Here is a 26,872-nt window from a genome sequence, read left to right as displayed (position 1 = left end):
CCGGAAAGTGATTGTCGGAACCATGCAAGTGAGGACAAATCATGAGGAAAGATCATGTAGTGATTTGTAGAGATGGTAACAAATCTTTAAAGTCTCCCAGATGTGACGCATAGACCGTCAGACAGGGGTGGACCCATGGACCCGAAAGAAGACGTGAGGCCCACAGCTAAGGACGGTCGGGGCGTTACATAATACTTACCTGAAATTCAATGTATACACATCTTCAATCTTTTGTCTCTCAAATTTCAGACTTTTGGAAAGAGAAGTAAACCCTACGTTCTTCCAAGAAAAACCTTGCATGTGAGTGAGGCTTGATAAAGAGAGGCCACACTAAAAAATAATAGAGAAAATGAAATCCAGAAAATTGGAGCAATAGAAACAATGGAGAAGAAACGTTGCATGCCAACACTGGGTTTGTGGGTTTTGGAGAAATATATATTAATTATAGAATATTATATATTTTACTATATTCATTTCACCAACGCATTGTATGGGACTTTTGCTCGTCTTTTGGTCAATAGCTACATGACAACGGGTTGCAGCACCAAACGGACTAAACAACTCCATCAAATTCAATCCACAGGCATCTTTAGACAAATTAGTCACGCAGACAGAGTTTTCTAAGTAGGAGAAAAAATCAGGCATGCTCAGAAGTTTGGAAAAGCATCAACATTTCACTGCTATCTATACTCGAGGAAGGACACAGTCAGCATCACATGAAGCATGAGAAACTATCAAAGAAGAATTTAGAGGTCTTTGCCATCGATAGTTTAGATACCTAGTAAAATCCCTCTACGGAATAATTAGGGTTTGCTCCAAATCAATCAATTACCAAGGTCAGCACTAGTACCATCTTTCTCTAATTGTCTCATTGTGGATCCCCAAAACTGCTAGGATAATACACCTGAATATACAACACAATGAAAGAATCATCAAAACTACGAAGAAGAACAAACTCACAAATCCTACAGAACAAAAGCTCATACCAAAAGTAAAACAATGACTTGTTCTTCAACAACAGAAACTCTACCTAAAACTTTTTTTTTATAGAAATCAATTTTTTATAAATCTCCAGTGGCACAAGAAAGTCTCACACTTGCGACCCAATGACGCTGAAACTCAAACAAGATACGAATCAACCCAATCAAAACCCAACCTCTAAAATTGAGAAATTTGCGATCGAGAGAACGAGTTAGAGAGGGATTCTTTGATCCGCGACGTGTAATTGAAGGAAGGAAGATGATATTTCTCTCTTCAACAGTATCTCTTAAATAAATAACTCAATTTTATTTTATTTTTTTTGGTAGGAGAGGGGGGAAAGCCCCCCAACAGAAAGAAAAAATACAAAAAACTGAATAAAAATACAACTACACTCGGACCGTACGTAACCGCACAACTCCAGCTGCGTCCTCCAACGCTATCGAAGCAACAGGAGCCGGCATTGAACCACAAGCATGAAAACCCAACGGGAGTGAGAACGCATAGTTGGCCAAACCATCCGCTAGACGATTCGCCTCTCTATACACATGAGAGATACGGACTATCCAGTCCCTAGAAATGAAGCCATAGCACAGACGTACTAGGAAAGACAGCGGATGCGAATCCTCGATCCCTGCCTGTAAGAAACCCACCACTAATGTCGAGTCCACCTCCAACTCCAACCGTCTAATCCCCCGCTCCCAAGCAATGTGTAGACCATAATAGACCCCCCACAATTCAGCTAAAGGTGCTGAGCATATACCAATATTCAAAACAAAACCAACGCACCATTGGCCCTCTCCATCTCTCACCACTCCTCCAGCTGTAGCTAAACCCGGATTACCCCTAGATGCGCCATCGGTATTCAGCTTGAACCATCCCGTGCTCGGTGGGGTCCATTTAATGCTCATCTCCACCTCACTCCCCCGCATAGCTCCTCTCCGTAAATTCAGATGAGCAATCCAAATTTCTCTAGCCTGATCCACAACAAAACGCACACGATCTCGACAACGGCCATTCTCTCCAAACACGTTCCCACATCGCCATTTCCAGGCCCACCAAACCACTATCGCAAACAACGTGGCCCAGGGACAGCCTCGTATCTCCGTAACATCACTCAGATTTTGATAAACCCAGTCCAAGATGTTGCTGGCAAAGAAAGCTGTGATCTTACCCCGAGGAACAAGGCGACCCCAGATTCCGGCTATTGAAGGACAATCTCGGAGCACATGAAGAATCGTCTCATCCCCACCCTTACAAACCTGACAAACGCCCGACGCTGATAAATGTCGCCTTCTTCGTTCCACATCCGTCATAATAACTTGATGGACGACTAACCAAATGAACACTCGCACTCGTTCTGTTGTAGTTACTCGCCAAACCCGATCAAAAAACTGCCTCATATTCTGTGCTTGAGTCTCACTTTGTAACAAGAACGAATAAGCTGATTTCACTGTGAACTGACCATTTGCGGTTGCTCCCCAACTTGTTCTATCATTAGAACCTGTAACCGTATCCACCACCATTGACAGCAAGCGTAAACGCACACCCTCGGAGACATAAGGTATTATTTTCGCAAGATCCCAGCCGGAACCCTCATGCCAAAGCTCTCTTATTTTAATCCCCTGGAAGTCCGCTGGAAGCTCCACGGCTGCTAGATCACGTATCGGGTCCTCCACCAACCACTTATCATCCCAAAAACAAATATCTTTACCATCACCAACGACCCAATTCATACCTGGGATCACCACCTCACGCAGCCCAGATTTGATACTCCGCCATGTGGAAGAAGCATTCCGCTTAGTATTTATCCAAGTAGTATCCCGCAAGCCCCCAATTCTGTATTTGCTGCGTAGAACCCGAGCCCAAAGGCTAGTCCTATCCTTCATTAGTCTCCAGCCCACTTTCGAAAGCAGCGCTAAATTCATTGGTCGAGCAGAGCGAATTCCCAGTCCCCCCTCCGCTTTGGGTAAGCAAACCCGATCCCACGCTATAAGGTGTAACTTTCTCTTCTCTGGAGTGCTCCCCCATAAGAAGGATCTTGACAACTGATCCAACTTATCTAAGGTGGACTTAGGTAAGACAATAGTAGTCATCGTATGCACCGGTAATGACGCCAACACTGCTTTCGTCAAAGTCAATCTCCCTGCCAAGCTCAAGAAACGACCCCTCCAACCAGCAAGTCGTGACGAAGCTCTCTCGAGAACCTCAATAAAAGTGTCCTTATTTATTCGTTTTTGCAGGATAGGCATTCCCAAATACTTCCCCAAATCACGTGTTGCTTGTATGCCACTTGCATCACTGATTTGCCTAGCAACTGCATTACATATTTGTTTCTCTTAAATAACTCAATTTTATATTACTTTAACCAATTATAAAATAAATAACCTTTTACAGGATCCTCACTATACCCGTAAATACCATCTTTCTCAGCTTTCCATGTACAATTTGCACATCTATAAAAATCTCTATTTGCTCTGTAAATTTCAAACACGCCTTTTTTCATTTGTCCTTGGCTAAAACCACAAAAATAGAGCGTCGAATAACAGAAATTGACATGAAACTTCCAACCAAATAATTCACCTTTTGCAAGTATGTGAAAGCCTAAATCATCATCTCTTGATTTACAATGGATTCCAAGTAGATAGTCGTTATCATTTTGAATCGTGACTCTAGTAAGATGACCTCGAATTGGTTCTTTAGCTTCTTGAATTTGAAGAGCTTCTGAACATATCAAAGATATCACAACTATGGACACAATGAAAATTGAGCAAAAATAAGAATTGAGATTTATTCTGGATGAGTTTATCATGATTGTTGGTTAATAATAACTTTTTTGTGATTTGTAAAATTTTTAGAGTGATATATATCATCATTTAAATTAAATACATGTTTATCTTGATTAATCTAAATTAGGCAAAAAATCACTAGATATATCCGCATATTTACTATAATGGAAGTTGTTTAAATAACCCACAATAATCAAGATTTTTTCCTCCAAAACAACTATGTACTTCCAAATTTTATCCTTCTTAAAATTAATATTTTAGAAATAACATTAATTAATATATAAAAGAGTAGATGTTTCCACTAAATAACCTTGAAGATACTCACAAATTTTAAATCCAATTGTACCTTATCATCCACAAGAAGAAAATCCATTCCTCCGAATAATTTGTTTTCTTACGCATCCCTCTCCGGCCCTTTTTATTTTCTTCAACTTAACTAAAAAATGTTGAGTTACGGTTCAAGGTTCTAAATGTTGAGTTATAAGCTCAAGTCTCTTATTCGCTCTCTTACTAAAATTTGCTCTAATATACTTCACAATAATTCTTAATTTCCAGGTTAAAACATCATATGCAAATTTTATACAGTTCTTAAATCATTCTTTTATTTATATTTGAATCAATAATACAATTTAATACTACTTTAACCACTTAAAAAACCATATAACTGTGTGAGGCAAGTTGCTATAACCATATAAACCATCTTTTTTTGCTTCCAATGTACAATTTTTACATCTATAAAAATCTATTTTGGAATTGTAAATCTCGAACACTCCTTTCTTATCTTGTCCTTGGCTAAATCCACAGAAAAAAGTGTTGAATCTCCTAGATTGACATGAAATTTCCAACCATATAATTCACCTTGTTTGAGAATGTGGAAACCAAGATCATCATCTTTAGATTTACAGTGGATTCCAAGCAAATAGTCATTATCGTTTTGTACCGTGATCGTCGTAAGAGGACCTCTGATTGACAATGGTACTCTCGTAAGATGACCTCGAAGTGGTTCTTTAGTTTGTTGAATTTGAAGAGCTTCTGAACATATCAAAGATATCACAACTATGGACACAATGAAAATTGAGCAAAAATAAGAGTTGAGATTTACTCTCGATGAGTTTATCATGATTGTTGGTTAATAATAACTTTTTGTGATTTGTAAATTTTTCAGAGTGATATATATCAGCATTTAAATTAAATACATATTTATCTTGATTAATCTAAATTAGGCAAAAAATCACTAGATATATCCGCATATTTACAATAAATGGAAGTTGTTTAAATAACCCACAATAATCAAGATTTTTTCCTCCAAAACAACTATGTACTTCCAAATTTTATCCTTCTTAAAATTAATATTTTGGAAATAACATTAATTAATATATAAAAGAATAGATGTTTCCACTAAATAACCTTGAAGATACTCACAAGTTTTAAATCCAATTGTACCTTATCATCCACAAGAAGAAAATCCATTCCTCCGAATAAATTTTTTCTTACGCATCCCTCTCATGCCCTTTTTATTTTCTTCAACTTCACTAAAAAATGTTGACTTACGGTTCAAGGTTCTAAATATTGAGTTACGAGCTCACATCTCTTATTCGCTCTCTTACAAAAATTTGCTCTAATATACTTCACAATAATTTTTTTTTTCCAGATTAAGAACATCATATGCAAATTTTATACAGTTCTTAAATTATTCTTTTATTTATATTTGAATCAATAATAGAATTTAATACTACTTTAACCACTTAAAAAACCATATAACTGTCTGAGGCAAGTTGCTTCCCGTGTACAATTTTTACATCTATAAAAATATATTTTGGAATTATAAATTTTTGAACACGCCTTTATTATCTCGTCCTTGGCTAAATCCACAGAAAATTTGTTGAATCTCCTAGATTGACATGAATGTGGAAACCGAGATCATCATCTTTAGATTTACAGTGGATTCCAAGCAAATAGTCATTATTGTTTTGTACCTTGATTGTCGTAAGAGGACCTCTGATTGAAAATGGTTCTTCATCTTGTTGAAACTTTTCATAGCACGTCACATATATCATCACTATACATATAGTAAACATTGAAGAGAAGGTGGATATGAGATTTTGTTTGGTTGAGTTTATCATTATGAGTTGTTAGTGATGACATTATCTTTCACAAATTCATAATTTATACTCTCTTTGTTCTTTACTATTGTATTATCTAAAAAAGGAAGTAGTTTCACAAAAAGACAATTTACAATTTTTTATACAATATTTATTAGTTAGTATTGATGAATTGTAAAATTCAGAAAAAATATATTTGAATACTATTGATTTGGAGTTATAGAAACTTGTTAATCACAAAAAGATACATTTACAATCAATTGTTAATATATTTTCTTAATATATGTGAAAATCCTACAAAATACATTAATAAGGATCCATAGGGAGTATATAGTAACATATTAGCTTAAAAATAATTATATATTTAGAATTTTCATAATCCTGGAACTGTTTAAGATTCGAAACTTTTTCTTATTCCCCCAAGTAATTTTCATGCATAAGCATTCATGTATATATGCTTCTTTGATTCCTTTGCTTACATGCTCAATGTGTTTATTTAGCTTTGTTTCCTTCTGTGCGTTTATTGCTTACTTCATTGTTTGCTTCCTTATTTGTTTCTTTGATTCCTTTGCTTGGTGCAGTATTTGTTTCTTTGCTTGTTTGATTCTGCTGCTTAGAAAAAAACAATTTTAAATTACACATTTTAATCATTTTTTGGCTTTTCAATAAAATAAAAAACTCACATCAAATAAATTTATAATAAATTAAATAAAAATAATATATTAAACTTTCACTATTTCTCTATTGGATTGACCTTCATTGCTAAAAAAATCATATAAAAAAACCAAAAACAAAATCTACTATACATTTTAAAGAAAGAAGAATCCATCAATGTAATTAATGAATAGTGTTTAAGGTTAATAAGACCAGTTGACTATTGTAAAAAACGTAAAACCATAGTAATGTTTTTAGGTCATTAAACATAAAATTCTTCAAAAAGTATATTAACAATTGTATGTACATTTATTTTTATAATTTAAATGTAAATTTTTATTTAAAATTCAAAATTAATATTAAATATATAACCCACGTATAGAGTTGACAACTTTAAGGTTTCCTTAAAGACATGCTCTAAAAAGCTAACAAGTGACGCTTTGTTTATTTGACATGTGTTCCTCTCAAAATTAAATACACTATTTTCACATTTACTCAGTTTAGTTATAGTTTTTAAAACAAATCTCTAAACATTTTTTCAATATCTTTTTTATAAATAACTAGATTTTAATCTGCGGTACACAGCGGACCCTTTTAAAAAAAAAAGAAAGTTTAATTTGTTTAATAAAATATGATTTAATGTTTTGTATTTTCTAAATATACAATTTTTATATCTATATATATTTTAGTGTACAATTACTATGTTTTTTTTTACTGTTCAAAAGTATATGAACAAAAATATACAATTCATTAAGTTAAAATCTAGATTATAACTAAATAATTTAAAATTAAATTATATTTTTTTGTTAGATTGTTTGTTCTGTTTAGTATTTAAGATATAATATAATTGTATTTTAATTATTATATCTAGGATTTCACGTGTGATATACCGTCTCGTATTACTATTGACCCAAATCCGTCCTACCATCTAATTCTGTTCAATAAAATTAAAAATATCTAATAGATTTCACTCGTGGTATACCGTCTCGTATTACTATTAATCCAAACCGTTCTACCATCTAACCTCGTTCAGTGAAATTAAACATATCTATTGGATTTCACCCGTGGTATACCGTCTCATATTACTGTCGATCCAAACTCGTCTTACCATCTAACTCCGTTAAGTGAAATTAAACATTATTTTGTTATTTTTTTAATAATACTTTAATTTAAAAAATATATAAATCAAATAAATTTAAAAGTTTTCTTTCAAAATGTTTATTTAATTGTTATAAATTTCATATATTATAATATTCTAAACCCGTCATACCATCTAATACCGTTCAGTGAAATTAGACATTATTTTTTATTTTTTTGTTTTAATAATACTTTTATTATAATTCAATTCAATTTAAAAATTTTCTTTCAAATGGTTATTTAATTTTATAGATTTCACATATTATAAATATTCTAAACGTTTTTCAGTTAAATATTCTAAATGTTTATTAAACTTTAAAAAATTACAATATTTATCTTTTAATAAAATATAATATTAATAATGTCCTAAGATTTCTCGTTTTTCTAGTAATTAGAATTGATGAAGATATATACTCCCTCCGTCCCACTAAGATGATTTTTTTAGAAATTTCACATTTTTTAAGAAATATTGTATAATGATAATTTTAACCTCTTAATACACTTTAAAAATAATAATAAATATTTATCTAATTATTTAATAAGGATAAAACAGGAAAACAGTTTTAAAATTTGCATTGAAAATATAAAACTTCTATCTTTGTGGGACAAATATTTTTCGTAGAAAATTCATCTTTATGGGACAAAGGGAATATTAGTTAAGAAAATGCTAGTTATTAAGAATTTAAAATTTTTCTTTCAAATGGTTATTTAATTTTTATAAATTAATTCACATATTATAAATATTCTAAACGTATTTTCCGTTAAATATTTTAAATGTTTATTAAATTTTAAATAATTACAATTGTTTTAGTGTTTAATATTTATATATTATGATCTATTACTTTGGCTCTGTATAATAAATAAAACATATTTATGACAAAAAATAAAATGATGAGTATATTTTTTTGGATCTTTTATCCGTTAAAAATGAAAACCGTTTATTGATTCTGTTAACGGCTATAAAGTCAACGGTTAAATTTTATAACAATGCCAAATGAGTTATTTTAGATATCTTTACAAAATATTTTAAAATGAAATATACGTTCAAATAAAAAAATACTTTAGTTACAAAAATTCAATGTCATCACTCACCAGTCTTTCTAATAACACGTGGGTATTATGTATGGGTGTGAAACCATCGTCCGGCCTACAAGAAAGACAAAAAAGTTGACTTTATTGACTTTTCAGTGACAAAACAATTAAAAAATTAGATTTTATAGATGCAAATAAGTCGCAAAGTCGTAACCGGGAGACAAAAATTAGTTGCAACTTGCAAGTAAAGCAACTAGCTAACCTACCGACCGTGTACATTTGAAATGCTACATATAAGAAGTCAAATAATTTTTTTTTATATATCTATTTTTTTCTCATAATTTCTTTTAGTTGATTCAAGATAGAAAAGTCAATGGCGATGAAATGAATACATCACATGTTCTTTTGCTAAGTGAGAATTTAAAGATTGTCGAAGTGCTACATTGGGTGACTCGAATCCAATCTCGGTCATTACCAATATTTTCACTATTAGATATTATTTAAATTAGATATATTTTTTTTGAATAATTAAGAGGTTTTGCCCTTCTAAGTTTACGTCAGTACATTCTCCCAACCCAGAACGAGAGCATATTATATGGTCTCGTCCTAATCATTCGAATCAGCAATTTCTACGATTTGCCTAAAATCTTTACCAGTTAAGCTACTAACTTTTGGTTTTTAGATATATTTAGATCGAACCAAAAAGAAAAGTCTAAACTAAATGTGTTAGTTCTACTGATTTAAAGAGGAATATGGCAAAGTCCGGATGTCAAATTCTAACTGCAACTTCTTTAGATACCAAGCCAAAGTAGAAGAGTTTACTGTTTTGAATTTTTAAATTAATTAGCACATAATATATCAACATTCAATGAATATAGTCGCAATTATCAATTAAAATACTAAAAAAAAAAAAAAAAAGATCAACCAAAAAAGATTGTTAGCATAACTGTTGTGGGTTGTTCTCGCCTAAGAATTTTCTTCGTCTAGAAAATTAAGGATATAGTCAATGGCAAGTTAAGTGAGAAAAATATATTTGTATATTAAATATAGTGATAGATAGAACTTAACTAGTCTGATAATTTGAACAAGCAATTTTGGTAATTTTTATTAGTCTGATAACCTTTTTTTTTTGGCAGCAATTAGTCTGATTACTAGTCCTTTATATTCCTATAATATATTTTGGTCTCCCATTTTTTACCCTTAGTCATCACAATTTTATAGTTATACCTATTTGTTGGGAGTCATTAATAGAAATACTCTTTGCATTACAATTTTGTATGATCTTTTTACTCATATTTTATTTCATATATCCAAATATTTTTATCATGAGTCTTCCTATGGAAACGAGCAATGAATAATATTGAAGAAGTGTAATATCCTTCTTTCGGAGAAATAATGTAAAAGAACTGTTGAGTGGAGAAGTAGTTGGTGAGTTTGTAGATTATTGATGCTTCGTTTACTTCTCTCTATATATAGATCGATAGCATGAGATGGTCTTTCGCTACGGTAGGAAGACAAAGTGGACCATAAATGGCTACAAAGATATCACATTTAGTTTCTCTTCTTTTGTCTTTACTTCTTCTACTTCTATTTATCTCCTCTCAAGTTGGATTCACAGAAGCCAAACGCGACGAACGTTAGTATTTGCACTCATTTTTTATTTATTGTCATGGTGCAAATGTTCAGATGTATATTTTCAATTGATTCTTTGATTGTATATTTAATGGTTGCAAATTATTTAATGAAACAATATCTTCAATATTGTTATCAGGTAAAAAGATGTCGTCTCCACCAATTCCATCTCCACTAATTCCGTCTCCACCAATTCCTCCTCCTCCCCCTCGTTTTTATGTACCTCCTTCAAAATCCCGCAGAGGAAAAGGCCCATAAACAAATTGAGTAAAAGGCTCATCAAGAAAAATTATTAATCATATATGGTTTCATACATGTATTTGTACTCACTTTAATAATTCTATTTGATTATATAAATAAATGATTGGTTTTTGCATTGTCTTATATGAAACAAACCAAATATATATGTAGATGGCGCATAAATAAGTTTGATGTTTCACGCGATGGGGGAGGCGTGATTCACGTGTCATAGACTCATACAATCATACAATAACTTCACTGTATAATATATCAATAAAATGTGATGTAGTTTAGTAAACCCAGCAAGTCGGAAATTAACTATTTTGTCGGCAAAATAGCAAAAATATCATGTTATCGTCAAAATCATGGAGTTGCATTTTTGCCAAAACTATTAAATTGTGATTAACGTCAAAATTGTATACTCATGTTTTTCCCGATACAATAGCAGAATTTTGTTTTCCTGTAAAAATTACGTAATCTTATTTTTCTATCAATGTTGTTGTATTACTTTTTCTATTCAAAAATATTCGGATAACTAGATTGTGTTTGCCCATTTGTTCATTCGTGTGGCTGAGGTAATGTTTGATATGCTGATGATATAGTTATCGGTGATAACTAGCTTTTGTTGTCAATTGAGAACGTTACATGTATATTAAGATTTTGGTTTGGTTCAAGGCCTGATTTTATTGTTGCTTGCTTCTGTTGTTGCCTCAAGGAGTAGTTTTCTATGCTTTGCGTGGTCGCCTCTTGCTTGCGAATAGATTGTTTTTTAGAGGAGCTAGTAAAGCTAATGGCTTTTGGTGTGGTGGAGAATAGTTTTAAATCTTGCTCTGCGCTAGCCGACTTCGAAGATTGAATTTGGTAGAGGGAGCTTGCACCTTTGACATAATTTAGCGTATGTGGTTCCATTCAAGGGAAGCTCATGGACTTGATCGAACAATCGTTTACATTTTGAGGGGAGAAAATGTGTTAACAGGTTTAGAGTTCTATACCGTTAAAGCTTTGTTTCGGGTCTTCTTTGAAAGGCTTCTAGAGCTATGCGTTTTTCGCATTTTGGCGGTCACAATTTGCAGATGCCCTTCTCCTTTTGCAACTTTTCCAGGAATGGCAACAAAATCGTCATCGCTTCATCTAACTCCCGTAGTAATTTTATTTGAGTGGATCGACCAAAAACTGTGGTTATTGTTATATGCTCTATGTTTTGTTTTGTTTTGCCATGAGATCATTTGTCTAGGTCTATAATTATTGATTGTAAACATAAACTGTTTTCATTTCTAGTAGAGAAATTACATTCTTAACAAAAAAAATATTAGGATAAGGTTTCACACCGAAATTAAGACATTGTTCACGTTTTCCACCGAAATGTTGCTCTGGTCTTGTTGAATGGATTAATGCAAAATTTTTATGCTCATGTTTGTCTAGATTATAACAATCTACATAACTTTAAGTGAGATGTTTTTTTTTTTTTTACTCTTTCTTAACCTAGTTAAGACTCCATGGATTGAGAATCTAACATGGTGTAAAAGGGTTTCTATCAATATAGGATTCTGCAAAAATGCATCAGATTTTAGATGCATTGAGACATAATATTTTTGGGCTTTCACTCTTGACACATAAATGATATATTCGGAATATCTTTCTCTTCTGCTCGATGGTTCTTAAATAGTTGCTTCAAACCTAAATCAAGTTTTGTCTCTTGGTAAAGTTTGGAGTATTTTCTTTTGTTTTGTACTGGAACAAGATTTGTTGCAACTTTTCTTTTTTTATATATTCAAGTGTTTTGGACTAAAGGATTGATGAATTGGAGATTAGACGAGTGATTATTGATTGTCTATAACATTTGGGCGTAATCTGTTGTAATTTACATTACCGTTCTGTTTTTGGTAAAGAGAAGATCCACATGTTATAGTACTACAAGAAGTAGGAAATAGCCGCTGACGAAGTACGCGACTTTCTCTCTGGCACATCTTTCGAGACTTTCTCTTCGCCATTGTTTTTCGACGCCGGTGGAGGAAGGAGATTCTCGCCGGCGTCGGGACTTCGAATTTCTTCTCTGCTTCCTCGGCCATCCTTGTTGCTTCACACTTTTCTTTGTTCCGATCTATCTTGCTAAACACTCGCGAAATCTATTTCTCCTACCAATTTTAGAAGAAGAAAATCTAATGGAATCGTCAACGACACACGGCGGCTCTATCTCTTGGATGGTGATTCTTTGGCTCTCCGTTGCGGCCTCGTTGTCAAAGTTAGTGAGTTCTCTCACTCATAACTGCGGAAACTCCAGATCTGCTCCCAAACCTGCAAACCCCTTGATCCCTAACCACTGGTCTCCTACGACGGCTCGCTTCCCTGTCCAAGCAACCCTAGCGGTGCTCCGTCGGAATTCCCTCTCTAGGCGGCTGCTTGGGGTGACGGAGGAGAGTTTTGCAAGAGGCAAAACCCTAATTGGCCAATTGGACTCTTCTTTTGGGATGGGCTTCTCACATAGCCCGCTAAGACTCCCTTCTCAGCCCATGTCTGAAATATTTGGGCTATCCCAATTAGTAATTTGGCCAAGGTCTGTAAGCTTGGAATTTCCCTGCTGCTCTCTGGGTTTAGGCCCTTTCCTCACATCTCCAAGGCCCATCTCCAAAAGGTGTTTTCCACTGTGTTCTCTGCAAAAGCCCAGGTTCTATCTAACACTTCCTCTGTTCTTGTCTAGCAAATTATTGTGTCGACTCATGGAACCGATTGTTTATGGACGTCGATTGGAACCTAGTCATACAATCTTGCTATGCTGGTACAAAACTTATCTAAGAACCTGGCTATTAGAATCACCTAAGGATATTATTCTCTATTTGCGAAGCTTGAAGAAGACCTTGCTTGTTAGCTTCTTTAATTGTGGCCAGATGTTTAGGGTGAGGAAATACGGCATTATGACCCTGTCTCTAAGGAGCGGTGGTTACCGTAGCCTCCTCATCCCCATAGCCGTGTATCCCTTGTTATCCAAGCTTATATTTGCACAAATTAACATCTTCAGGGATCGTCTTATTATGCTCTTACCCGATAAGCCCAGGTCTGATATATTTTGTTATGTGTTAAGCCGACTACAAACTTTGTGTGGATTTCTTAATCTCCATGGTAGACTCCATGTGAGAGAGAACCCACCTGTTATGTTACGGCATTATACTCTACTTGTCCAAACCCTGGTTTTAGCTTCATTTGATATGTTGTGGAATGTTTTGCTTTGCTTGAAAGACTCTGGTCTAATGCTATTGAACCTTCTTTGCGAGACTTTTTATGGTGGCTTGGGAAGCTTGTCAAAGGACCACCCGTCACCTTGCTCGGTTAACGTTTTTAACGTCTTCAAGGCTTCCACCTCCACTACCTTTTCCTGCTGCTATGGTTTGCCTATGCTCATCTTCTCCACTACAACATTTGTAGCAAATAAATCCAAGCAACAGAGCACCTTCCCCACTCCCCGAACCTCGACCAAAGCTCTACTTTATGTAGCCTTCCTCGTGTCGGCGAGGATTGTGTCTTTGACCTCTTCTTCAACGCCATCTCGTCTATTGACTCTGGCAATTTGCTCTTCCTTTGATTCGCTCTTGGAAGAATCGTCGATAAACTTTGATCTCACAAGTACCACCAAGCTTCTTTGCTTTTGGCTCCAAGCTCTCAAGAAATCTTTGTCGATTAGCTCTATCTATCTTAGTAACCTTGTTATGTTAATCTTGGATTATGGCCCTTATTGTTATGTTTTAAACTTTGGGATTGCTTCCCTCTATCTCTGTAGTTACCTTCTACACTAATGGAATGAAACTAATCCGTTGTCCAAAAAAAAAAAAAAAAAAAAAAAAAAAAATGATATATTCGGATTTGTAATTGTAATTGTGGCTAATTAAATTATATCAAGTGTAATATAATTAATATATTTTATATATCATATTTTCGGTACTTCAGATTTTTATTTGGTTATCAATTTTGTTCGGGTCCAGTTTTTTTTTTTTTTTCTAAGTATAGAAATTTAGGATTCGTTCATGTATTTCGTTGATTTCTGATTGGTTCGATTTCTTTTTTTCTTTAAATATTTGTTTTTTTGTTCGTATATCTTCGGTCTAAGTCCAGTGGCAATTTAATCATCGAAATTTAACTGTTGATTGTTACGTTTTGATTTTTGCATAATATTGTAATGATGCCTATTGTAATAGTGGAATTAAATCTTACATAACGGCCGGTTCGGTTTCAAAAAAGTGCATTGATGCATTCTATTAAAATTGGTAGACCAAAACATTCGGGCTGATTTTGGCCTTCTTTCTGATATTTATTTATCTCCGAAACTTTTGCTTCTTAAGTCTGTCTCTCTCTTCTATCAGATTCCACACTAATCGGAAAAAATGGCACAGAAGCTTAACTTGCTTAATCTCGCCGTCCCTCCGGTCACCCACCGCTCTAACTTCCCTTCCACCTTCACCTTCGGCGTCGCCACTTCCGCTTACCAGGTCTCTCTCTCGCTCCAAGATCTGACTCTCATCTTCTTCATTATAGTTTCTCCTTCGTTTTCTACTCTTCTGTGTCCCAAATTCTCTATTTACTTGTGTTTTCTGCAAATGTCGATTCCAGAATTGAAGTACGAATCGAATTTAAGAAGATTAGATGTGGTTTGAAGTTTGTGTAGGAATAGGCTTGGTGCTTCACATAAGCTCTGTTGTTTTGTTATTATCACTGAGCTTAAGTATTTGATGATGATTTGTAGATTGAAGGAGGTTGGAATGAAGGTAAAAAGGGACCAAGTATATGGGATAAGTTCACTCATATCGAAGGTTTGTTGTTTCTTCTCAGCTTATCCCGTACCAATCGATGACGACTAGGTAGAGATTTAACTGTTTGTTTTCCTCTTATTTAGGGAAGATTCTTGATGGAAGTAACGGCGATGTTGCTGTGGATCATTACCATAGATACAAGGTAACTAATCTTTGTGAGGATCTTTCTATGGTCTGTATAACTCTTTGCTTATGATATTTTTGTTCCAATAATGTTGCAGGAAGATGTTGATCTTATAGGACAATTAGGATTCGGTGCTTACAGATTTTCTATATCTTGGTCTCGAATTTTCCCTGGTATGTTTAAATATATTGTGTTGTTTATAGTTGCTACTTTGTTACTTACTAATCCATTTTAGTTAATTTTGGATAAACTATAATGTGTGTGTTCTGCAGTTTACTAATCATCTCTGTGTGGTGATGATTTCTTTATGTGTAATTTATATTGTCCCTAGTCATAGTATATATCCTATATAGTAGTTGTTGACAATGTTAAGTACATGTATCTTTTCATGAGAAAGTTTATTTCGTTGAGTTTTGTATAATGCGAGAATTGAAGAAATTCTTGTGATGGGAAGGTTAACTTCTCCTTTAGAACCTTTATTGTTTGATCTCTAATTTCGGGGGATCATTTTGTTTGTATATTAATCTTTGAAATGATGGATCAGTATTTTGCTAAGAGATTGTTTTAAAGCCCTGTGGGGTTACTTTTAGAGACATGAAATTTTGAGTTCCTTTAGCATTGATGCATGTGGCCATAAAAAAGAACTGTAAACCAGTATTTGTTGTCTTCTGGACTTCCTGAAAAATTGAAAAGTTTGCCGATTGAAGGGCTTATTGTATTTGTATGTCAACTTTTCTAGATGGCCTGGGAACTGAAGTCAATGAAGAAGGCATTGCTTTCTACAACGATCTTATTAATACACTTCTTGAAAAAGGTATTTACTCTAATTGAAATGAGCTTTTTCCTCTTCGTATGGATGGTACTTTGACGGGATGATTGCTACTGCAGGTATTCAGCCGTATGTAACTCTGTACCATTGGGATCTCCCATCACATCTCCAGGAAGCAATCGGAGGTTGGACAAATAGGAAAATTGTGTAAGTAGTAAACTGTAATAGACTATTTCAATTTATGTGTAATATCTTCGAAAACAAAAATACAATTTAGAAGTCTTGTGTTGTGTATGATCCCTTTCTTGTGCAAGTTTAAGTGGGGTTATTAAAATATAGTCTCACATCATCAGGGTTTTGGTTATGCTGCAGAGGGCTAATATCTATGAAGCCTTTCCCTAGCTGGAATAAACAATGCAGCACTTTTCATAGAATTTAATAATTTGACATTAAACTTTTCTTCACGTGCAGCGATTATTTTGGCCTCTATGCAGATGCTTGTTTTGCCAATTTTGGTGATAGAGTGAAGCACTGGATCACATTAAATGAACCTCTTCAGACCTCGGTGAATGGACACTGTATTGGTATATTTGCACCTGGAAGAAATGAGAAGCCCTTGATCGAACCATATTTGGTCTCACATCATCAGGTTCTGGCCCATGCAACTGCTGTATCCATATATAGAAGCAAGTACAAGGTATGGTAGCTTTTTATTGTGGTTCAGCAACCTAATTTTGTTTTATTTTACTTGGACCTTTGGCTATCGGAAGATGTCTCAAAGGTTCTGTTGTTGACATCTGGTACCTTTATCAATGCATCTCAATTGCTTGTTATTTACCAGTGTGCGTTTGGTTTACATATATTAATCTAGGAAAGTCAAGGTGGACAAATCGGTTTGTCAGTTGATTGTGAATGGGCAGAGCCAAACTCTGAGAAACCAGAAGACAAGGTTGCTGCGGATAGGCGAATTGACTTTCAACTTGGATGGTAAGTAGGATGCGCATTGGGTGCTTTCTTAATCATTAAGATTTCTAATGGAATCGTATTGCTGATGTGTTGTCTATGTAAATGTGGCGTCTCTGTAGCTTATACGCACTGCTGCACTATAACGTCGTGAAATTTTGTAGTAAAAAGTCTGATTTCTATAGATTAGGACTTTTGGGAATAGTTTGTGGAATTACTTCATTGATTTTATATTGTGTAATGGTAGGTAGTTCAAAACATATAATCCACTTAGTTTGCTAAATAGTCCTTTGTGTGATATTCCCTATCTTATTACATCAGCAAGCACTATATAGTAGGCTTTTCATATGTTAAGGTTGCATAAATGCCATATTTGTGTTTAAGACAGTGGTAATATCAAATCATCATAAAGTCCAACTATGCATCAAATGACTTACACACTTGCAAGTATATATGATTCCTTGAAATAACAAATTAAATACTTTGCAGGTTCTTGGATCCTTTGTTTTTTGGAGACTATCCTGCAAGTATGCGCCAGAAACTTGGAGACAATCTTCCTAGATTTACTCCGGAAGAAAAGGAGTTTATGCTTCAAAACTCATGGGACTTCCTTGGCCTGAACCACTATACGTCGAGGTTGATTTCTCATGTCTCAAACAAAGAAGCTGAGAGTAACTTTTACCAAGCACAAGAATTGGAGAGGATTGGTAACAAATGCTGAAATTTCTTATGCTAATAGTATCTTCTTACTTGTTTCCTAGTATTCATCCTCTATTCTTTCCGTGCACAGTTGAACTGGAAAATGGAGATTTGATAGGCGAAAGGGTAAGATTCTCTTCTTAGTCTCAGCTAATCTAATGATTTTATTGACATTTCTGCACATCTGCTTAAGGCAAGGATGTGTAAGCTAGTAATAAACTAAATAATCTGTGCCAATTACAGGCTGCTTCGGATTGGCTTTATGCTGTGCCTTGGGGAATCCGAAAGACATTGAATTACATGAGCAAAAAATATAACCACCCTCCAATATTTATCACTGAAAATGGTATTTACTATCCTTGTAACTCTATGGTACAGCTTAATATAGTACAATGCATAGCGTGTTAAGAATAGCAGTAGTTTTGTTATCCAAAAAAAAGTTGGAAACAATGAATTATTTTGGTCAAATTGAACTTCTATTATATATATCCTGAGGTTAAGGTTTCTTGGTCCAACACGACAGGTATGGATGATGAAGATGATGGATCGGCCTCTATTCATGATATGCTTGACGATAAACGTAGAGTTGACTATTTCAAGAGTTACCTTGCCAACGTCTCCCAGGCTATTGAGTAAGTCAACATTTTTCCCTTCATTCAGTTGTTTACAAGCGACAAAAACTTAGGAAACAGAGAATTTTTATCAAGTAAATTAGTGAGAGTGTTATGTTAATGGCGAAAATTGAAACAGAGACGGAGTGGACATAAAGGGATACTTTGCGTGGTCGCTGCTGGACAACTTCGAGTGGGCGCAAGGGTACACCAAGAGATTTGGTTTGGTATATGTAGACTACAAGAACGGTTTAACCCGTCACCCAAAATCATCTGCTTACTGGTTCATGAAATTTCTGAAAGGTGATGAAGAAAACAAAGGTAAGAAGGAATGAAAAAAGGATCAAAGAAAACTAAAGCTACTACAGCATTTTACATGAAATGTGTTGTGATGTTATAATTTTTGTACCAAATAGATCAATTAGTTCAATAACAAACCAAATCACTTGGGGTGCTCTTTGGTTTTAAACTCATATTTTGACTAAGTGTTTCGTATTACATCGATTTTCTTCTTCTTACCTATCGAAAGAGTTACTTAAGAGTTCAATAGTGAATATTGAAAGAGTTACTTTAGAGTGTCTTAAACGATGTATTAGAGTTAGACTGGTTTAACAATGTTTGATAGTGAATATCGAATTTAGCCAAGAAGAAGGAATCGAAGTCCATGTGTGGAGGTTCTTGGATAGTTAGAGATCACACATGTTCGACTTTGTATCACGCTAGAGATGTTCGACTCTCCAGTTCTAAAATCGAATTGTAGCCAATTTCTCTGGTCGTCACAAAGCCTTAGTGACTTGTGTGTGATTCGATTGATCATATAATTCAACGGCCTCGTTATTGGACGTAGTTGGAAAAGATTCAACCAAACTTTTTTTGTTTTCTCTATTTTGATTGTTCAATTGTTATCATCTCGGTTATACATGTGAACATTAATTACTTACAACTCTTTTGTCTACTTGGATAACAGAATAAGCATGACGATAAGACTGATGAAGCCATTGTTCAACCAGATTCTGTCACATTCTAGGAACCTATGTTGACTGGAGGATCAAGCTTGAATGTTATTTTGTTTTGCATCTAATATGACGACACAACACGCTTTTAAGTTTCAAATTCTCAATAATACTCAAATAAGAAGTTCATATAATTACATTACTTGATTCCCATTATCTTAACTGTTTCCTTTAATTTGAAACTGATCTGTATGCTGCTATGCTTACAGTGACATCAAAAACATTGTTAAAGGTTCTCCTTAACAAGAAAAGCATATAATAGAAAAAGTTAAACAATGAAGTTATATCCTAACTCATCAACAAAATATGCATTCCTTATGTTTCTCAACAGATCACTTTAAACTAAAGGAACAAAGCTAAGCTATATGATTATGGTTCTGGGCATATGAAGAATTCATAGACATAGTTATTATACCGTAACTTATTTTCAATAATTTCATTGCTCTTTCTCAAATAATTTAGTACTCAAATATTTGAACCTAATTGTTTTCTTACTTATCTTGCATCTGCAAAGACGAGTTTTAAGAGTGAGATTATTACTCTTTGAGTCTCGTCTTATTGATCATTTCCTACTATCTTAGTATTTATTTTTGGTTTTAGTTGGATTTCAAAATTATAATCACTTCGTTGTTATGTTAGATTTCATCTTTTGTTAATTAAACATGGTATGATTATTTTATTTTAACATTATATAACTATATAATATCTATAGATACGTTAAAAAAAATCAATTGACTAGCGGTCGAACTTGATAACCTGGAAGGTAGACTAATTTTGAATTTTCAATATTTTTCGTAAATGAGTTGTTTGAATCCAAATATACTATACAATACTCCATAATTAGTAGATAAATTATCCTACACGATTTCAGAAACAATAACTTATATGTTTCTTAATTCTTAGAAACAAGTAATTGACATCTACGCACATGAAATGTCTAATTTTAGATACTTGATAAGATTCATAAGTGGTCCACAAATCAAAAACACGTTACGTTTTTACAAAATCTGCATCGTACTTAAATAGTCCGAGACAAGAACCGTACCACACTCTACCAAGTCACGTTCATGCCAAATACTATGGAAGGGTATATAAGTAGGTGAGCACAAGGCAGGCAAATTTAATAATGAACAAAAAACGAGGAATAATAAAAAAAGGTAATTAAGGCAAAAAAAAAAAAAAAACGAAAATGAAAATAGGATCTCCTTCTTCCCCGATTCTCAGCGTTGTCTCCAGCTCAGGCTCATTGGTGAGTTGACTTATTCTTACGAACACGAACATGTTCTCTATTTAAGAATTTTCAAGTTTTGTTTTTTTTGTCTCGTTACAGTCTTCAAATACGACCCAGTGAGTCGTTTTCGTTTTTTTATTTATTACAAAAATTGGACATTGAAATCGAATCTTATGATCATTGGAATAGGAAAGATATGATCTTTGATTTGGGTTTCGTAAAGTTTCAGTCTTTTTATCTTTTGATGTTCTGATTTTGTTCTTTTTTTGTTCAGGATCCGAAAATTAGTGGATCACTTGGATCTCGAATCCTTCCGGCTACTCAAAGGTGAGGTTTTTTTTTTCTTTCTGAAATTTGATTCGAAATTTAGAATCATGAGTGTAAGAAAATGTTTGAAATTTTCTGTTATAGTGATGATGATATGATAATGATATGATGATGACTGATGAGGGTAAAAGGATAATGATGAATATGCTGTTGATGATGTGATGTGATGTTGATATGTTGTTGATGATTCAGGGTTTAAGGATGAGGTTCTATGTCTTGATTGTTGTTTATTGATATTACCCGTTGGCCGTTGCTTTGAACTTTAGACCGCATTTGTGACCCCTTGAACTTTGAACATGGTGATTACTGGCTTTAAGAAAAAGACAGTGTTGGAGAATTGTTTTGAATATTAAAGATTTGGACTTTATTGATATTTATGTTTTTCAGACTTTTTCGATTTGTTAGGTTATTTATTTGACTGGATTCGTGATGGAGCTGTCCCAATTCTTTAGAGTAACCTGTTTCAGGCTTGTTTGTGTCTTCCTTGATTAGTGTTGGTAACTTTGTTTGAAGTTAAAAGGTTTAGTCTTTGAGACTTCACATTTCACAATAAGTTTTAGTTCATCTTTCGCTTTTCCCCCATAGGTGACTCATAAGTATTTCTTTTCTATTTGAGTTCTTACAGATTTTGGATTACTTTTTGGTTTATCATTGGATTTATTTGGTGTTTAGTCAACAGAGGAAATTCATTTAACAGTCTAATAGTCTTACCGAATTTACCAAAGTATTTTTAACATAAGTTAAAACATTTGTGATTTTGCTTGTTTGTTATGACTTCTTATAAGTTCTAATTGTATGTATATTAGATCATCCCCATCGGAGAATCTTCTCCTCCATAGGAAAATGTCGTCTAATTCCCTGAGGCATGTCGAGTCCATGTCCCAGCTACCCTCAGGTGCCGGAAAGATCTCTCAATTAAACGCCGTCGTGTTAGGAGAATCCCTTGCATCGGAGGAGAATGATCTCGTCTTTCCCAGCAAGGAATTCTCCGGCCAGGCTCTTGTTTCCTCCCCTCAACAGGTCTCTCTTTATACCTTGTAACATCAAATGAGTCCTAGATCAGCAGACCTCATCTTCTCTGCTTGCTTTTATGATCTGTAAATCATCTCTCGTCTTGTTATTTGTATGCAGTACATGGAAATGCATAAGAGGTCGATGGATGACCCTGCTGCTTTTTGGTCTGATATTGCGTCTGAGTTTTACTGGAAGCAGAAATGGGGTGACCAAGTGTTTTCCGAGAATCTCGATGTCAGGAAGGGTCCTATTAGCATCGAGGTGGATATTTTTCTTCTTCTTTTTCTTTGTTCTAATTCCTGTATCTCCTATTAGAAAATGTTTCGTCGTGATGACATGTCTGGGATCATGTATGACCAGTGGTTTAAAGGGGGAATCACCAATATTTGCTACAACTGTTTGGACAAAAACGTTGAAGCTGGTTTGGGTGATAAAACAGCCATACACTGGGAAGGAAATGAACTTGGGGTAGATGCTTCCTTAACTTATTCTGAGTTGCTCCAACGAGTTTGCCAGGTATAAACACTGTTTTTCGTCCTCTCCAACCACCTCTAGAGCTCTTCTTTCTCATTATTTTTCTGGCACTGCATTTTCCTTGTCCTTGTGCTGCAGCTTGCTAATTACTTGAAAGATAATGGAGTGAAGAAGGGTGATGCTGTTGTAATTTATTTACCTATGTTGATGGAACTTCCCATCGCTATGCTTGCATGTGCAAGGATCGGAGCTGTTCATTCGGTAACTTGTGATTTTCGTACATTTTTCTACAATACAACATATACCTAATTCATTAACACAAAACCAGTTTCGAAACTAATTCAATTCTCCCACAGGTCGTTTTTGCTGGATTTTCTGCGGACTCTCTTGCCCAAAGAATCGTTGATTGCAAGCCAAATGTAATACTGACTTGCAATGCTGTTAAAAGAGGCCCTAAGACCATAAACCTTAAAGCTATTGTTGATGCTGCACTTGACCAATCTTCTAAAGATGGAGTCTCTGTAGGTTTGTTCATTCACCAGAATCTGAATTTGAGTGGTTGTTGGTTTGATGGATATATAACTGATGATTTTCTGTGTTTTACTTCTCTACAACCAGGCATATGCTTGACCTATGACAACTCATTAGCGACAACAAGGGAAAACACTAAATGGCAGAATGGAAGAGATGTGTGGTGGCAGGTAACTGCAGAGCAACTTAATAATTGTCAAAATTCCTTCATTGTTTTTTTTTTTCGAATGGTTCTAAAAGTCTTCTGTGGGTGGTGGTGATCACTTTAGGATGTTATTTCTCAATATCCAACATCGTGTGAGGTGGAATGGGTTGATGCAGAAGATCCCCTGTTTTTGCTCTACACCAGTGGAAGTACTGGGAAGCCAAAGGTAACTTTGGTCCTTGGTTAGATTAAATCTTTAGCGTAGATTTTTGATATGTTTCTCTATTAAATATTGGTTTTTGAAGGGTGTCCTACACACAACTGGAGGGTATATGATCTACACTGCTACAACGTTCAAATATGCATTTGACTACAAATCAACAGATGTATACTGGTATGCAAAGACACTTGTCTTGACTGTTAAACTTCCTTACCAAAAGCTATGCTATATAGTGCTAATCTCTTTGCTTTTCTAACATAAGGTGTACAGCAGATTGTGGTTGGATAACTGGCCATAGCTATGTTACTTATGGACCAATGCTTAATGGAGCCACTGTTGTTGTCTTTGAGGGGGTAATCTATTTGAATATATGGTTTTCTATCAGTTAATGTCTTAAATCAATAATTAAGCTCTAGGTCCCTCTCCCATAGTAATACATTAAAGAGCTAGCAGCATTTAAGCGCAAATTGGTTTTACTGTTCATATCTTTCATATGGATTTTGATATTATAATCTGATTTTGAACAGGCTCCAAACTACCCTGACCCTGGACGCTGTTGGGATATTGTTGACAAATACAAGGTTTCAATATTTTATACTGCCCCAACATTGGTGAGGTCTCTCATGCGCGATGACGATAAGGTAAGATATATGCAATCTTTCTGTTGCGGTGAAAAGTAATCAGTATTGTAATGATTTGTAAGCTACGGCTGTATTTATTTGCCCTCTAATTTTTGTATAGTAAATTAAGCCTTGTGTGTGGGATAATACTTTTAGGTCTCTACATCATTTACTAATTATTTCCGTTTCAACTCATTTTAATTGTTATAGTTTGTAACACGTCACTCGCGCAAATCGCTGCGGGTCCTTGGAAGTGTTGGTGAGCCCATCAATCCTAGTGCCTGGAGGTTTGAACTCTAATATCTCTAGATTTATTCCTGCGGTCAGTTGAATGGGAACTATATTTAATGGTTAACCGAATCTTTGATGTAGATGGTTCTTCAATGTAGTCGGTGATTCAAGGTGTCCCATTTCAGATACGTGGTGGCAAACTGAAACTGGTGGCTTCATGGTAACCCTCTACTCCCTCTTTATCTCTCTTAAAACCTCTTGCATGCTCTCTTTCTCTCATGTGCATCAAATTGCATCGCAGATAACCCCATTGCCAGGTGCTTGGCCCCAGAAACCTGGTTCAGCCACTTTCCCTTTCTTTGGTGTTCAGGTATGTGATTTGTAGTGCAAATTAATAATTAGCATATTGCTTCTTTCTAGAGATATTCTTCTTTGGAGAGGGCTTCACTCTCATCTCTATCTCTCTGTGTATGCTGCAGCCTGTCATAGTTGATGAAAAGGGCAATGAAATCGAAGGCGAGTGTAGTGGTTATCTTTGTGTCAAAGGTTCATGGCCCGGGGCGTTTCGAACTCTGTTTGGGGATCATGAAAGATACGAAACCACATACTTTAAACCTTTTGCCGGATATTATTTCAGTGGTGATGGTTGCAGCAGGTGGATAATCTATCTTACTTTTCACAAAAACCAATTTCTAGTTAGTGTGCCATCTTTCAACTATCGCTTAGATAGAGGCGTTTTAATATATTGATAATATCCAAAGTCGGGTGAATTTGACTAAGTTTTTAATAAGTTCTATTTTGTATTCCAGAGACAAGGATGGTTACTACTGGCTTACAGGGAGGGTTGATGATGTTATCAACGTCAGGTAGAACACAAAATCTAAAACGATGTCAATAAATTCCTTAAACCTCCAATATTCCTACCACTCAAATCTATACTTATGTCTGGATTTTTCTCTAATGCACAGTGGCCATCGAATCGGAACTGCTGAAGTAGAATCTGCTCTGGTTTTACACCCTCAATGTGCAGAAGCAGCTGTTGTAGGCATAGAACATGAGGTATGTGGACTGACTATGCATAAGTGGTTGGGATATGAAGCACAGTATGACACTGATAAGAGTTCAAGAAATGACTTATGATGTTTAATTAGTTATCGAGGCAGGAAGAGTCTTCTAGCTCTCTATAACAACCTAGGGTTTCTTCATGGTTCTTGGGTTTGATTTTGTTCTTGATTCCGCGTTCTTCATTTACCAGTCAAATAAAAGCTGAAATCAGTTTGCTTCTTATCACACACCAAAGTAACTAACGGTCAAGGCTCTTGCTTGTATCAGGTAAAAGGTCAGGGAATTTATGCGTTTGTCACTCTTCTGGAAGGTGTTCCTTACAGCGAGGAGCTTCGTAAAAGCCTAGTACTAATGGTCCGAAATCAGGTATGATATATATTAAGGAAAAAGTGAATGCTTAAGCTTTAGAGATGCTAAACTTTTGAGGAACTGTTCTTTGCACACTTCTGATGAGTATCGGTATGAATTTTGCCATTTCCAGATTGGGGCTTTTGCAGCACCGGACAGAATACATTGGGCACCAGGGTTGCCAAAGACGAGAAGCGGAAAGATAATGAGGAGAATCTTGAGAAAGATTGCTTCGAGGCAATTAGAAGAACTCGGAGATACTAGCACACTCGCGGATCCTAGTGTAGTTGATCAGCTTATTGCACTTGCCGATGTGTGATGACTAACCATAGCATATGAGCCAATGGAGAGTAATGGAGTTTTGTGCATCTATATATGTTTTCAGGTGTCTTATAGAGGGAATGGTACAAAAATCTGAAACAAGATTCAGGTGTTTTGGAGGGAATAAAGTAAGCAGACTATATTGTTGTGTTTTTGAATAAAGAAATTTCAGTCTCATGAATTTGGTTTTGGATAAGATGGTCATAGGATTATCAAATTAATTAAAAGTTACAAAAATATAAACATATTGGCGTTTGTTTTAGCTAGTTGTCTTCCTGCCGTGACGCAAGTTTCAAAGATTTTTTTTTTCAGTGTACCAGCTTTTTCTCCTATTAATTTATGTTTTAATAAAAATAAAAAATAGTTTCTATTAAGTGATGTTAATCATTTTTTTAACAGTTCTTACTATAAGAAATATTTTTTGAGATTATTTTTTATCTTGTAGATTGATTTATTATTGGTTAAGTGGAATTTAGAAAATAATAATTTATATTTTAATTTAGAAAAATTTAAATATCAAGTGATTGATTGATATATGGGTCAAATTTTAAATATTTTTAGTTTGTAACAGAGGAAGTATATTTTTTGCGTTTCAAAAATTGCTTTTTATATATAATAACAAGCCTTTTACCCAAAATTTAAACTCTAGCGGAATAATAATACAAGTCACTAAATCATGTTTTTCTAAAGAACTTATCTTTAGAAAACTCACCCACCATTTGACACTGTGATTATGCAGCACCCCCTAAACATAATCTTCCTCAATAAATTACCACAATCATTAACGAAGCTATGAGACCAGA

The 26,872-nt window shown here is 34.6% G+C and overlaps 4 protein-coding genes and 3 pseudogenes across 13 annotated transcripts; 3 read left to right on the top strand and 4 right to left on the bottom strand.

The window, feature by feature from the left end:
• Window positions 1-843: 843 nt before the first annotated feature.
• Window positions 844-3,230, bottom strand: AT5G36905 (annotated as a pseudogene; the record flags this gene model as incomplete). The annotated part of the gene is made up of 2 exons: window positions 844-904; window positions 1,390-3,230.
• A 1,172-nt stretch (window positions 3,231-4,402) lies between these two features.
• AT5G36904 lies at window positions 4,403-4,887 on the bottom strand (annotated as a pseudogene). Its single transcript has one exon.
• A 617-nt stretch (window positions 4,888-5,504) lies between these two features.
• Window positions 5,505-5,890, bottom strand: AT5G36903 (annotated as a pseudogene). The gene has a single exon.
• Window positions 5,891-10,168: 4,278 nt separating this feature from the next.
• On the top strand, window positions 10,169-10,909 carry AT5G36907 (uncharacterized protein). The gene is made up of 2 exons (NM_001344158.1): window positions 10,169-10,328; window positions 10,464-10,909. The coding sequence occupies exons 1-2, from the start codon at window positions 10,223-10,225 to the stop codon at window positions 10,580-10,582; spliced, it is 225 nt and encodes a 74-aa protein (NP_001330341.1). The 5' UTR covers window positions 10,169-10,222; the 3' UTR covers window positions 10,583-10,909.
• A 1,915-nt stretch (window positions 10,910-12,824) lies between these two features.
• On the bottom strand, window positions 12,825-14,104 carry AT5G36900 (uncharacterized protein; the record flags this gene model as incomplete). The annotated part of the gene is made up of 3 exons (NM_123048.2): window positions 12,825-13,002; window positions 13,880-13,969; window positions 14,010-14,104. The coding sequence occupies 3 exons, from the start codon at window positions 14,102-14,104 to the stop codon at window positions 12,825-12,827; spliced, it is 363 nt and encodes a 120-aa protein (NP_198506.2).
• A 693-nt stretch (window positions 14,105-14,797) lies between these two features.
• BGLU42 (beta glucosidase 42) lies at window positions 14,798-19,739 on the top strand. 2 transcript variants are annotated; one of them, NM_001036898.2, is made up of 14 exons: window positions 14,799-15,042; window positions 15,297-15,363; window positions 15,447-15,505; window positions 15,585-15,660; window positions 16,227-16,301; window positions 16,376-16,463; window positions 16,728-16,953; window positions 17,128-17,243; window positions 17,709-17,926; window positions 18,010-18,044; window positions 18,162-18,264; window positions 18,442-18,550; window positions 18,669-18,850; window positions 19,497-19,739. In NM_001036898.2, exons 1-14 carry the CDS (start codon window positions 14,938-14,940, stop codon window positions 19,499-19,501), a joined length of 1,464 nt encoding a protein of 487 aa, NP_001031975.1. In that variant the 5' UTR covers window positions 14,799-14,937; the 3' UTR covers window positions 19,502-19,739. The 2 variants fall into 2 exon arrangements, with proteins under 2 accessions (NP_198505.2, NP_001031975.1); NM_123047.4 differs by lacking the exon at window positions 19,497-19,739 and having other exon boundaries at window positions 14,798-15,042; window positions 18,669-19,310.
• An 847-nt stretch (window positions 19,740-20,586) lies between these two features.
• Window positions 20,587-26,443, top strand: ACS (acetyl-CoA synthetase). 6 transcript variants are annotated; one of them, NM_001036897.3, is made up of 20 exons: window positions 20,587-20,791; window positions 21,048-21,100; window positions 21,907-22,120; window positions 22,232-22,375; window positions 22,475-22,630; window positions 22,727-22,849; window positions 22,945-23,113; window positions 23,207-23,289; window positions 23,389-23,490; window positions 23,570-23,658; window positions 23,747-23,837; window positions 24,012-24,125; window positions 24,315-24,391; window positions 24,477-24,555; window positions 24,637-24,705; window positions 24,815-24,990; window positions 25,145-25,201; window positions 25,304-25,394; window positions 25,668-25,766; window positions 25,882-26,425. In NM_001036897.3, exons 1-20 carry the CDS (start codon window positions 20,732-20,734, stop codon window positions 26,065-26,067), a joined length of 2,232 nt encoding a protein of 743 aa, NP_001031974.2. In that variant the 5' UTR covers window positions 20,587-20,731; the 3' UTR covers window positions 26,068-26,425. The 6 variants fall into 6 exon arrangements, with proteins under 6 accessions (NP_001031974.2, NP_198504.1, NP_001331096.1 ...); NM_123046.4 differs by having other exon boundaries at window positions 20,783-20,889; window positions 25,882-26,443; NM_001344155.1 differs by having other exon boundaries at window positions 20,783-20,889; window positions 25,487-25,766; window positions 25,882-26,328.
• Window positions 26,444-26,872: the final 429 nt, after the last annotated feature.

The sequence above is a fragment of the Arabidopsis thaliana genome, chromosome 5 (assembly GCF_000001735.4).
Source record: "Arabidopsis thaliana chromosome 5, partial sequence".
NCBI classification, from domain to species: Eukaryota; Viridiplantae; Streptophyta; class Magnoliopsida; order Brassicales; family Brassicaceae; genus Arabidopsis; species Arabidopsis thaliana.
Note: the sequence above shows the minus strand (reverse complement) of the source record. Positions and strands in the feature narration are given on the sequence as shown.